General features: G+C 40.7%; 1 protein-coding gene and 1 long non-coding RNA gene across 2 annotated transcripts; one reads left to right on the top strand and one right to left on the bottom strand.

Moving 5' to 3' along the window:
• Positions 1 to 487: 487 nt before the first annotated feature.
• On the bottom strand, positions 488 to 3,270 carry LOC135568961 (uncharacterized). The gene is made up of 3 exons (XR_010462775.1): positions 3,161 to 3,270; positions 1,761 to 1,852; positions 488 to 751 (listed from the first exon to the last, which is right to left on the bottom strand). It is a non-coding gene; the product is annotated as an uncharacterized LOC135568961 (long non-coding RNA).
• A 118-nt stretch (positions 3,271 to 3,388) lies between these two features.
• On the top strand, positions 3,389 to 11,223 carry LOC115116730 (zinc finger protein 883-like). Its single transcript, XM_065015735.1, has 2 exons — positions 3,389 to 3,849; positions 9,644 to 11,223. Exons 1-2 carry the CDS (start codon positions 3,483 to 3,485, stop codon positions 10,855 to 10,857), a joined length of 1,581 nt encoding a protein of 526 aa, XP_064871807.1. The 5' UTR covers positions 3,389 to 3,482; the 3' UTR covers positions 10,858 to 11,223.
• Positions 11,224 to 11,710: the final 487 nt, after the last annotated feature.

The following is an 11,710-nucleotide window of genomic DNA, read 5'->3' as shown; positions in this document are numbered from 1 at the left end:
TCTTCCACAAATGATTTTAGCATGATATCGATGAGTTATAACAAATAAGTGTTGTGTTCCTTTGTTTAGTGACTCCTAAATTAAATGCATCACTCCAAAATGTAGCTGACTGTCTTCTGCAGGTTGTCCTCTAACCAGTGAGGTGAAATATATCTCCCATTTCCATGTGTTTGTTTAAGTTGTGTTAGTTTCAACAGCACGTACAACCTAATTTCCCCTCTAATCGATATCAGTGATTTATTGCTTCTTGTCAAAACAACAGTGTTTTTGGTGCTTGTGCAGTTTATAAGGAGCTTGTTTTAAAAATTACAAGAAATATGATTATTGTGGCAGATGTTTGTGTATATAGAACATGTTAGTTTTAGGTATTCAATTTATCCCAAACTGTTTCTGCATATTGGTTATTGATTTGGAGACATTAAAACTGTGTTTTGACATTGGGGATATCACACCTAGCAAAATGTCATTGAAAAGACGTTGAAAATGAGACTGTAACCGAATATTTAATATTTACATTTCATGTAACATTTAGTAATCATAATTATTTATGCAACCAACTGACAATTTTTGGGTACAATTATATTGACGTTGTTGCCCTGCTTTTAAAATATCAGGGTTAATTTTCCAGCCTGCTGAAGGTGTGGTGGAGTGGTAAACACCACCCCCTGCTCTACCAGGGGCTTGAGGTGGTCTCCCACAGCTCTGCTTATGTCATGTTCTGTGGCCTTGCTGTTCCATTTCTTGACTGCCCCTGTAACACAGAAATAAATACATTTAAGTCATATTATATAAAACATTAAAAGTAATCGATATGGAGCGTCTATGGCCTCAGTTACACCTGGCACCTAAATGTGACTTCTGTCATCTGATCACTCCAAACTGCATTAGGTTCAGATCTACCAGGATGGGCCTTTGACAGTCTGGATGCAGTCAGGCCACTGAATATAAATAAGCAACGTAAAGAGGTGGGGTGAATGAGTGGGGAAAAGTACATTCTACACAAATGACCATAATAGCAAAGAACAAATGTGTGTGCCTGAGACCTCCTGTCTCAGCCTCCAGTATTTATGCTGCAGTAGTTTATGTGTCGGGGGGCTAGGGTCAGTGTGTTATATCTGGAGTACTTCTCCTGTCCTATTCGGCGTCCTGTGTGAATTTAAGTGTGCTCTCTAATTCTCTCTCTCGGAGGACCTGAGCCCTAGGACCATGCCTCAGGACTACCTGACATGATGACTCCTTGCTGTCCCCAGTCCAACTGACCGTGCTGCTGCTCCAGTTTCAACTGTTCTGCCTTATTATTATTGGACCATGCTGGTCATTTATGAACATTTGAACATCTTGGCCATGTTCTGTTATAATCTCCACCCGGCACAGCCAGAAGAGAAGAGGACTGGCCACCCCACATAGCCTGGTTCCTCTCTAGGTTTCTTCCTAGGTTTTGGCCTTTCTAGGGAGTTTTTCCTAGCCACCGTGCTTCTACACATGCATTGCTTGCTGTTTGGGGTTTTAGGCTGGGTTTCTGTACAGCACTTTGAGATATCAGCTGATGTACGAAGGGCTATATAAATAAATTTGATTTGATTTTGATTTGAAATTAACTTTCATACAGCCAAAAGGGGTGGGAAATTACACCAATATCAGTGGTCAATTTGCACTAATGTAAATAAACATGGATGATGGAACATATTCCCTTTTGCTGATGTGATGAACCACTAAGGGGACATAAATATTTACCATCTAAACCATGTGTGACCTCTCACCTCTCTGGCTGTAGAAGTGTTCTTCCTAACCAGTCCCTCAACAGCTCTCTGACTGAGCTCCACCCTCACTGGGTCTTCAGAGGAGAGGAAGGCTGAGGAGGGTTGGAAGGATGAATGGATCAGTCACTCAATAAAGTGTAGAGCTGCTGTCTGACAAAAAAATTAGTAGTTCATTAAAATAAATAAGGCTTTATGACTGCTGAATACCAACTATCAATCACTTAGATTGTGTAATTTCAGGTAGCGATACATTCTTGGGACGTCCCTAGCCCATTGAAGTTTACATTTAAAATGGTTAAATTAGGGGTTAAGGTTAGGATTTAGGGTAGGGATGTCCCAAGAATCCCAGATAGCATTGACCATTGTGCATTTGTAACCGATGTGAAATGGCTAGCTAGTTAGCGGGTGTGCGCTAATAGCGATGTTTCGTGGGAGGCAGTTGTTTATGTGTGCAGAGTCCCTGGTTCGAGCCCAGGTAGGGGCGAGGAGAGGGACGGAAGCTATACTGTTACACATTCTTCAGTCTCTTTTACGTAGCAGGTGTAAAAGAAACACAGACAAGACAAGTAGGCGCTCAGGTCATTATGGCCATTGTAGTTAAAAAAAAATAGCATCTAATTATGTGTAACTGTATGTGGGGTTGTTAGAGAAGAATGTGATTGTCAGCCCTAACAATCCATTCTAGCATCTCATCAGGCTCTGAAAAAGTATTCATTGATGACGTGTTCTTTCTATTCCAGGGGACAGCAGAGGAACTTCATCAATTCCACTCCTTCATCAATACAAGCAGTGAACATCTGAAATTCACCCTCACCTTTGATGTGCATGAAACAAGTTACCCGATGGTTGGACGATACTTTTCTCATCAATCATCTTAAATACCATACTTAAAAACTGGAAATTAACCAATCCTTACCTATGATGTTAACTACAACAGAAATAACTTAAAATGTATAACTTTAAATTAAACCAATCGTTTGCACTCATGACTTGAGTGATTAAAGTAAACCAACGTTTTGGAAATACATAATGCCATCTAACCAATCAAAGAATGTTAGCTATATGCAGTTATCTTAGACAGCCAGCTAACGTTTGCTATTTAGCCAACTAGCTATTTGCCTAAACAACATAACCAACCAGCGCGGTTATGGTCAGCAGAGACCAACTACCGGAGACCAATTATAACCCAACTAACAGTAAGCCAAGGTGGAAAAAGTTACAAAACTCCCGTAGTCGAATTCACAGAAAACATGCTGAAAAGTAGTGATGGGGAAACAAAGCTTCCTGAAGCATTGGCTCTTTCCAGATAATTGTTTTTTTTGTTAAATAGGTTCATTACTCAAGGCTTTGAGCGACACAGAATTTAGAACAGCCACATTTTTAAAGATGACGTCCCACACCGTAGCAGCGTAGCCTTCATGTCTTCTACGAAACCCCTGGCCGTGTTCGAGAGCATCAAATCCATGCTGCATTGTGGGTAAACGGCGACTGGCTGACTGATTTATAAATAATAATGAGTAGTTATTTATGATGCAAGGTGATTTGTAAATTAGTCAGCAGTCAGCAGCCACCTGCACTGTCGGCTGCAATGTCGAACGAGCCCAAATTAATCAATACCAAACCAATCAGGTGTTCGACGAAATTATTCTTCAGACGTCATTGATCACGTGGTGCTGATAAAGTGAGACTGCTTTGAATTATACCGCTTAGCGACTTCAGTACATGCCTCAGAGCTCCAGTCTCAAACTTAACCACGTTCCTGCTGAAGAAGAGACGGTCGTCTGGATGGAGAAAGAAGCTCTCGTGAAAGAGGTGGAGGAAGAGGAGGCTGTTACAATACAAAAACAAGTAGAGGTTGAGGCTGTTACCGTGAAAGAAGAGAAAGACGTCTCAGTTAAAGAAGAGGGAGACTCGTTCAGAGTTAATAAAGAGGGGGACGACGACGTTTCAGTGAACGAAGAGGAGGGGGAGGTGACTGTCACATCGGAAAATGAAGAAGAGGAGGAAACTGGATATCTGGGCCCGGTTTCCCAAGCGCATCTTAAGGCGTCCGATGGTTCTAACGATGAACCGGCCCTGATTAACACTAGTAAGTACTGTCTTAACAGAAGCACAAACTCTGCGGTTGTTGAACTGATGTGTGGTGTTAAAGGGGAAATCTGCAATTGCTACATCCATATTTTGACTTTTAAATGTATTTATAGGCATTGATTCTTGAAGAATATAACACATGCCTTATGAGCTGAGTTCAACTGTTGTACCACATCAGAACCCCAAATAAGCTTTTTTTACTCCAATGTTTAGAAACAATGTAAACCAACACTGTATAGCCTCAACATGGTTAAAACTATACTGTTGATATCATGGATGGTCAGTCCTTGCATCCATAGGTCTGTCTATGAATTTGAGAGTAGTTACAGTTCTCCAGTTCCATCCATCTTATTACCAAAATAGTGGTGTAATTACAGCTTTGTTATTGGTTGAACTGCAGATTGGTTGATTGATTGTTGTGTGGCTTTTTTAAAGGGGCAACCTAGTTTTTTTTTTTTAAATGGCTGCCCAACACCTGAGCTGTGTTAGATACTCATACTAACCGTACTATTTGATGTTAATGGAGTATATAGTTTGCTTATTAGAGTATGATGTAGTTAGTATGCCAAAGGTTCCCGGATGTAGTACTAAATTCGCCAAAATATGACATATACACACAGTACTTTAGGGCCCATAATGCAATTCTTCAGGAAATGGGCGTGGCTTCAACGTTTTCAGATTTGAAGAAAATGGGGGAATATATGCATACGTTACTGACACGTTATGTTAGCTACACTATCCTTACAAAACGCATAGCATATCTTTACAGCAGTATGTATCGGTATGTTAACTAGCTACCTAACGTTAGTTGGCTACTTATACATCAAACTTGCCAGTTTAGTAACTATATTATAACTAACTACCCAATGTTTATTGACTTGATTAGAGAGCAGAATACCTGATGAATTTAATAACGCTCAACACCCATTGAATATGGCTGGTGTCAGTGAACAACTGCAAAAAAGCTCAAATTAATTTGTTGCCAGCAGCACAGTTAGTCACCAACGCTCTGGAAAACATGAAAACAGCCTAACCAGCTCTGCTAGGGCAAGTAAAATGGCAAGAGTGAGGTTTTCTCTGATTTGTGTCTAGCAAGCTATCCAACGTTAGCCAGTTAGCTTGGGTGCTTCACTGTCATTGTGAGGTCAAAACGCTTGGATCGACCCTACTCCTCAGCCATATAGTATTAGTTTACAAACAGTGGCGTTATACAAACTTATGTTTTGGTTTCTGGTGGGGTAATACGGCTGAAACATTCGAGGCATTTATAAGTTATATTCTTCAAGAATCAGTGAAATCAATGGTTATATAGTAAATGGGTCTTTCTATAACTGCCAGTGTAGATTTCCTGTTGGGTTCAAATTGGTAGAGCTGTTGATAAGTCATTGTATAATATCCTGGCAATTATTTTCATGCCATTATATTAAAGGCGAAAGATTGTCTTTTCTTAGCAAGGTGTTGCTCAAATAATGTTAGCTGCTAATCGCTAGTTAGCGGGCTCGCTAGCTTGCTAAATGTATTATTAAGAGTCAAAGCAAACGTAGCTAGCTAATACTGCCTGGTACCATTGCTGGTGTAGGCCTAGATAAGCATGTTTGTGCAGCGGTATCTTATCAGAGAGGAGTAATCGAAGTATGAAGATGTTGGTTAGCTAGCAGGCTACATAAAGTAAGAAAACAACATGTAATTTAACATCTAATTAGGGGTCAACTGGAAACAATGACCAACACTTTGGTTCCTACCATGTCTTCTTCTCTGAGGTTTATAGTCAGACTACACTCATCAGGGGTTTTGCCACATACTGTACCGGGTTGTAAAAAATAACTCAACGCAAAAAAAATGGGATTAACAAATTATACTTATTTTGTAAAATAAAAAAATGAACACGAACCAAATTCACTCCATTTCCCTGAATTTCAAACAAAAATGGTACTCTTCAGATCCCTACACAGGTTCAGGAACCTGGGAGGGGGAACTTCTTCATTCAGTTCTCCCTGTAACATTTTGTCTGAAGTCCTGGAGATCCAGAAATCTGTTTGCTGCCTTCACAATGATGTCTAGCTTCTTAGACGTTTTAATAGTTTATTTTTGTAGTGAGGGCAATGCAAACGCAATTTTGGAAACTGCTAGTTTTGGACGAAGGTTACTAATAATTTATTAATGCAATTTATCACTTGCTCTATAAACACAACAAAGTCCACCTCTTTCACTATTTGTCTGTTGGGATCCTTCTCCTGCATGGCTTCACTGCAGACTGTGGGACATGAAATACCTTCTCCTCTCTACTCCTTCGGCTATTTTCACTGCCTCCACATTGGACACCTGCTGGATGGGCCTGATCATCCTAGCTACTACCTTACAGGGCATTCCGGAACCCGGGAACGTGATTCCCATCACAATTACAACATGCTTCATCTGACTATGACATATTTATTCCTTCGACAAGCACTTGCCACATGTCCAACCTTTTTACAATTGTAACACTGCAGCGGCTTCTGTATATCTTACTTACCCAGGTTTTACTTAAGATGGTAGAACCACTTCACCAAACCACAGTAAAACCTTACCAACTTTAGCCCTTTTCACTCAACTGTTCTTCAACATCATCCACTCAGTCTAACCAACTGTACTCACGCCAAGATAATCCCTCAATGCTTCCTCCATTGCTCCTCCAGTCATCCCCTGGACTCCCTCGCTCTGTGCTGTGAAAGATGTGAGAGTTTGTGTTCTCAAAGTAGCATCTATATTGTTGTCATTCCAGCACATCTGTTGTTTCACCAACTTGTTAACCCTTTCGTCTGCACTACTTGCTGTCATTTCCCTTCCTGATTTTCCTCTCTTGGATGTCTCCACCATGCTCCTACTCTGTCAGTAATTCCTCCCTGGTTTATTAATTGGTAGTCATGTCAAACAACAATATATTAAAGGTGCTGTACATTCTATTCCAAATCTAGAATTAGAATTGTCTTTATGTTTCCATGATTTCAACAGTTCACCAGTTAACTAAGCCTATAATGTGGACACAAAGGATGTGAATACCAAGGAACTTCAAGCTCTCAACCTGCTCCACTACAACCCCAGTGTTTAGTTCCAGGGTCCTTCGCTTAGTGATGCTCTTTGAAGGACTATGGTGTTGGACGCTGAGCTGTAGTCAATGAACAGCATTCTCACATAGGTGTTCCTTTTGTCCAGGTGGGAAAGGGCAGTGTGGAGTGCAATATTGATTGCATCATCTGTGGATCTGTTTGGGTGGTATGCAAATTGGAGTGGGTCTAGGGTTTCTGGGTTACCGATGTTCAAGGGGTATAGCAATCTCCCCAGGGTAGCAGTAATATGTTGAGATTTGTCCACAAAGATTTGTTACCCCTCCCATGTTGGCTCATTATTGGGATTCATTGCTGATTCCTACCTGTAGCTCACTATGAAGTGTCTATTGATACAGGTAAAGGGCCCTGTTGGAGATTGCTGGTTGGTAGCTGAGTCGAGGGAACAAGCAGAGTTGGACACGGCCATGTTATTATCCCACACAGTCTCTGTGGTTTGTATGAACCCCGTTCCTGGGAATTAGATTTGATTAGAAATCGTCCCAGTCTGTTTCCACAGAAGGGGTCCATTTGTCCCATTTCCAGCTAGTTTAAGAGGCGCTTTGTCATTTCCAGAGTCAGTTTATTTTGGTACTGTCCATATGTAGCTTGTTTTTGGTCACAGAATGGCTGAATAAGTGCAATTGTTTTCCTGGAGCTAACTATGCAGAGCATAGCGCATGTCGAATGACTTTAGCTTCCCTCCATGTCTGAGGGCACACGCTCTCCAGTAGGCTTAAATTAAAGATACGGAAAATAGGAGTGGCAATATCGTCCGCTATTATCCTCAGTGAGTTTCCATCTAGATTGTCAGACCCCGGTGGCTTGTCATTGTTGATGGACAACAATAATTTTATTCACCTCTTCCACACTGACTTTACGGAATTCTGAATTACAATGCTTGTCTTTCATAATTTGGTCAGATATACTTGGAAGTGTAGTGTCAGCGTTTGTTGCTGGTATGACATGCCTACGTTTTCTAATCTTGCCAATGAAAAAATCATAAAAGTACTGGGCTTTGTGATAAATTCACTGAATTAGATGGCTCATTCTCCCCCAACATTGTATGTAAGGTTCTCAAAAGCTTTTTACTATCATTCTTTATGTCATTTATCTTTGTTTCAATGTCTTTTTCTTATTATTCAGTTTAGTCACATGATTTCTCAATTTGCAGGACGTTTGCCTATCGGTTGTACAGCCAGACTTATTTGCCATTCCTTTTGCCTCATCCTTCTCAACCATACCATTTTTCAATTCCTCATCATTCCACTGGGGTTTAACAGCTTGTACAGTCCTTTTCTTAATGGGTTCATGCTTATTAGTAACTGGAATAAGCAATTTCATAAATGCGTGCAGCTTCTGGTTGCTCCTCATTACACACCACAGAGCAGCAAATATTCTTTACATCATCAACATAGGAATCACGTGTTTTATTAAATAATTGAGACACACAAATGACTTGAGGGAACCAGAGATCAAGATAGCCTAACCATAAGAAAAAAACTCTTCCTCCTCCCGCTGCTGCTGGCCTTAAATTCTGACGTTATGCTCCTGAAGTTTTCAGTAATAGACTACAACAGCAGTCGGCAACCTTTTCCATTTGGAGTGCAAATTTATCTGACCATTTCTACTGATCTGGTGCCAGTTATGATTTTCATATTCACATTTTACTGGAACAATTTAATTTTTAATCGTATCTCAAAATCATTGTCTGTGACTAATCTATATTCTATATAAATAGAAATAAACATTATTTAGATTTATATAATGTTTTATTGCCATTGCCAACTATGTAAAAATAGCCTACCTAAAGCCAACAAATAAAAACATCTAGAAAATATCCAGATAAAAATAAATCACATTGGCTGAGCATGGCCTGTCTACATAGTTGATACACTGTTTAAAGTTCTATCACCTAGGTCTGTCTGAAACAACATGATAACAACATTGTATAAAATAATCTGGCTTCTCAGTTTCCCGCACCAGTGAGTTTGGGACAGACACAGCTGTAGGCTATTTGTGAAAGGGATAAGAAGTAATCAGGTATTGTATGACATTTCAGCTGGATCAGAGCATTACATTTTTTCCCTTTCATGTCGAGTGGTTATCAAGAGTGAGAGCTGGAAATATTTTACTCTAATCAATAGTTCCTCAAAGTATTTGTAAGACTTTGTTTACTTGCTGTTTGAGGTGAAGAAAAAATTACTTTGAGAAGCTCCACAAGTCATTAGTGGTGGTGCGTAAATACTATCAGACATCCCCAAATAGGTGCATCGCTCTCTGCATCGCCCTCTGTTTGCTAAAATGCAATTTGGTTGCAGAAACTCCTCCATGCTAATGTGGAAACCGCTAGTTATCCCAATACCATAGACCTACTGTAGACCCATAACAACAACAACAACAACATAGACCTACTGAAATGTGCCTATATTGGAGACCAAAAGTTGTCTGGCACACTGCTTAGGATTTCAACAACTTCAAAAACGTATTTCTTGCATACAATCATCGATGTTACTACTAATGGGAAAACAAGACAAAATATGACTGTTGTTCACTTGACTGTCTTAAGACGAATGTCAAATAATTCACATTCATTCCAGACATCATTGTTTGAACAACATAATGGCTACGCTGTTGGCATCACCTTTTTACAGTGTATTTTTGCTGTTGTGGGCCTTAAACCACCTGTCTGACTTTTTGTTCACACAGGAGAGAGACCTGACTATCGTGGATCCTCTGGGGGGCCTCAACAACCTCATGATGGTGACAGGGCAGAGAAGAGTCTCTCCAAATCAAAACACCTCAAGAAACACCAGCAGAGACCCACAGGGAAGAAATCTCATTGCTGCTCTGACTGTGGGAAAGGTTGCAAATCTTCATCAGAACTTAAAATACACCAGAGAACACACACAGGAGAGAAACCTTATAGCTGTGATCAATGTGGGAGGAGTTTTACTACATCTAGCATTCTGACAGTACACCAGAGAACACACACAGGAGAGAAACCTTATAGCTGTGGTCAATGTGGGAGGAGTTTTGTTCAAGCTAGCCATCTGACTAAACACCAGAGAACACACACAGGAGAGAAACCTTATAGCTGTGATCAATGTGGGAGGAGTTTTACTACATCTAGCATTCTGACAGTACACCAGAGAACACACACAGGAGAAAAACCTTATAGCTGTGGTCAATGTGGGAGGAGTTTTACTACATCTAGCGGTCTGACATTACACCAGAGAACACACACAGGAGAGAAACCTTATATGTGTGATCAATGTGGGAGGAGTTTTGTTCAAGCTAGCCATCTGACTCAACACCAGAGAACACACACAGGAGAAAAACCTTATAGCTGTGGTCAATGTGGGAGGAGTTTTACTACATCTAGTGATCTGACATTACACCAGAGAACACACACAGGAGAGAAACCTTATATGTGTGATCAATGTGGGAGGAGTTTTGTTAAAGCTAGCCATCTGACTCAACACCAGAGAACACACACAGGAGAGAAACCTTATATGTGTGATCAATGTGGGAGGAGTTTTGTTCAAGCTAGCCATCTGACTCAACACCAGAGAACACACACAGGAGAGAAGCCTTATAGCTGTGATCAATGTGAGAAGAGTTTTCCTACATCTAGCCAGCTGACTTCACACCAGAGAACACACACAGGAGAGAAGCCTTATAGCTGTGATCAATGTGAGAAGAGTTTTCCTACATCTAGCCAGCTGACTTCACACCAGAGAACACACACAGGAGAGAAGCCTTATAGCTGTGATCAATGTGGGAGGAGTTTTACTACATCTAGCCAGCTGACTTCACACCAGAGAACACACACAGGAGAGAAACCTTTTAGCTGTGATCAATGTGACAAGAGATACTCTGATAAAAGATCACTGATCAAACATCAGAAAATACATACATGAAGTTGTTTCATAATATCACTGAAATAATGTCACAATGTAGAATGTTTTAACATTGTAGTAGGAGTGTTTTAATGATGTCACAATGTAGAATGTTTTAACATTGTAGTAGGAGTGTTTTAATGATGTCACAATGTAGAATGTTTTAACATTGTAGTAGGAGTGTTTTAATGATGTTCTACCTTATCGTTTACCCTGTTCAATTGATTGCAGCATGATATGGATATTAACCTCAGGGGGAAATCCAGGCTCTGAATTGAAAGAGTATTATTAAACAAAAAGTGACTAACAAAAAAAGAGCTGTGTTCCACTTCCTGTGTTGGTGACCCACTTTAATCAACATGCAGCACTTCAAAATGTAGTGAGCTGTTTTCTTCAAGTGGAAGAAAAATGCATGTAATGGAACTGCCGATCTGCGGCCAACAAGGCAGAGTTCATCTCAGCCTATGCCTCCCTCCAGTCCCTCGACTTCTTGGCACTGACGGAAACATGGATCACCACAGATAACACTGCTACTCCTACTGCTCTCTCTTCGTCCGCCCACGTGTTCTCGCACACCCCGAGAGCTTCTGGTCAGCGGGGTGGTGGCACCGGGATCCTCATCTCTCCCAAGTGGTCATTCTCTCTTTCTCCCCTTACCCATCTGTCTATCGCCTCCTTTGAATTCCATGCTGTCACAGTTACCAGCCCTTTCAAGCTTAACATCCTTATCATTTATCGCCCTCCAGGTTCCCTCGGAGAGTTCATCAATGAGCTTGATGCCTTGATAAGCTCCTTTCCTGAGGACGGCTCACCTCTCACAGTTCTGGGCGACTTTAACCTCCCCACGTCTACCTTTGACTCTCTCTGCCTCCTT

Source organism: Oncorhynchus nerka, unplaced genomic scaffold (assembly GCF_034236695.1).
Source record: "Oncorhynchus nerka isolate Pitt River unplaced genomic scaffold, Oner_Uvic_2.0 unplaced_scaffold_1307, whole genome shotgun sequence".
In the NCBI taxonomy this organism is placed as follows: domain Eukaryota; kingdom Metazoa; phylum Chordata; class Actinopteri; order Salmoniformes; family Salmonidae; genus Oncorhynchus; species Oncorhynchus nerka.
This window is presented reverse-complemented; position numbering and strand designations above follow the sequence as displayed.

Excerpts from the sequence above, each read along its gene's own strand:
- LOC115116730 (XM_065015735.1), top strand. The coding sequence starts at position 3,483 with ATGCCTCAGAGCTCCAGTCTCAAACTTAACCACGTTCCTGCTGAAGAA. Across the intron at positions 3,850-9,643 it reads ACCGGCCCTGATTAACACTA|GAGAGAGACCTGACTATCGT; the intron begins GTAAGTACTGTC and ends TTGTTCACACAG.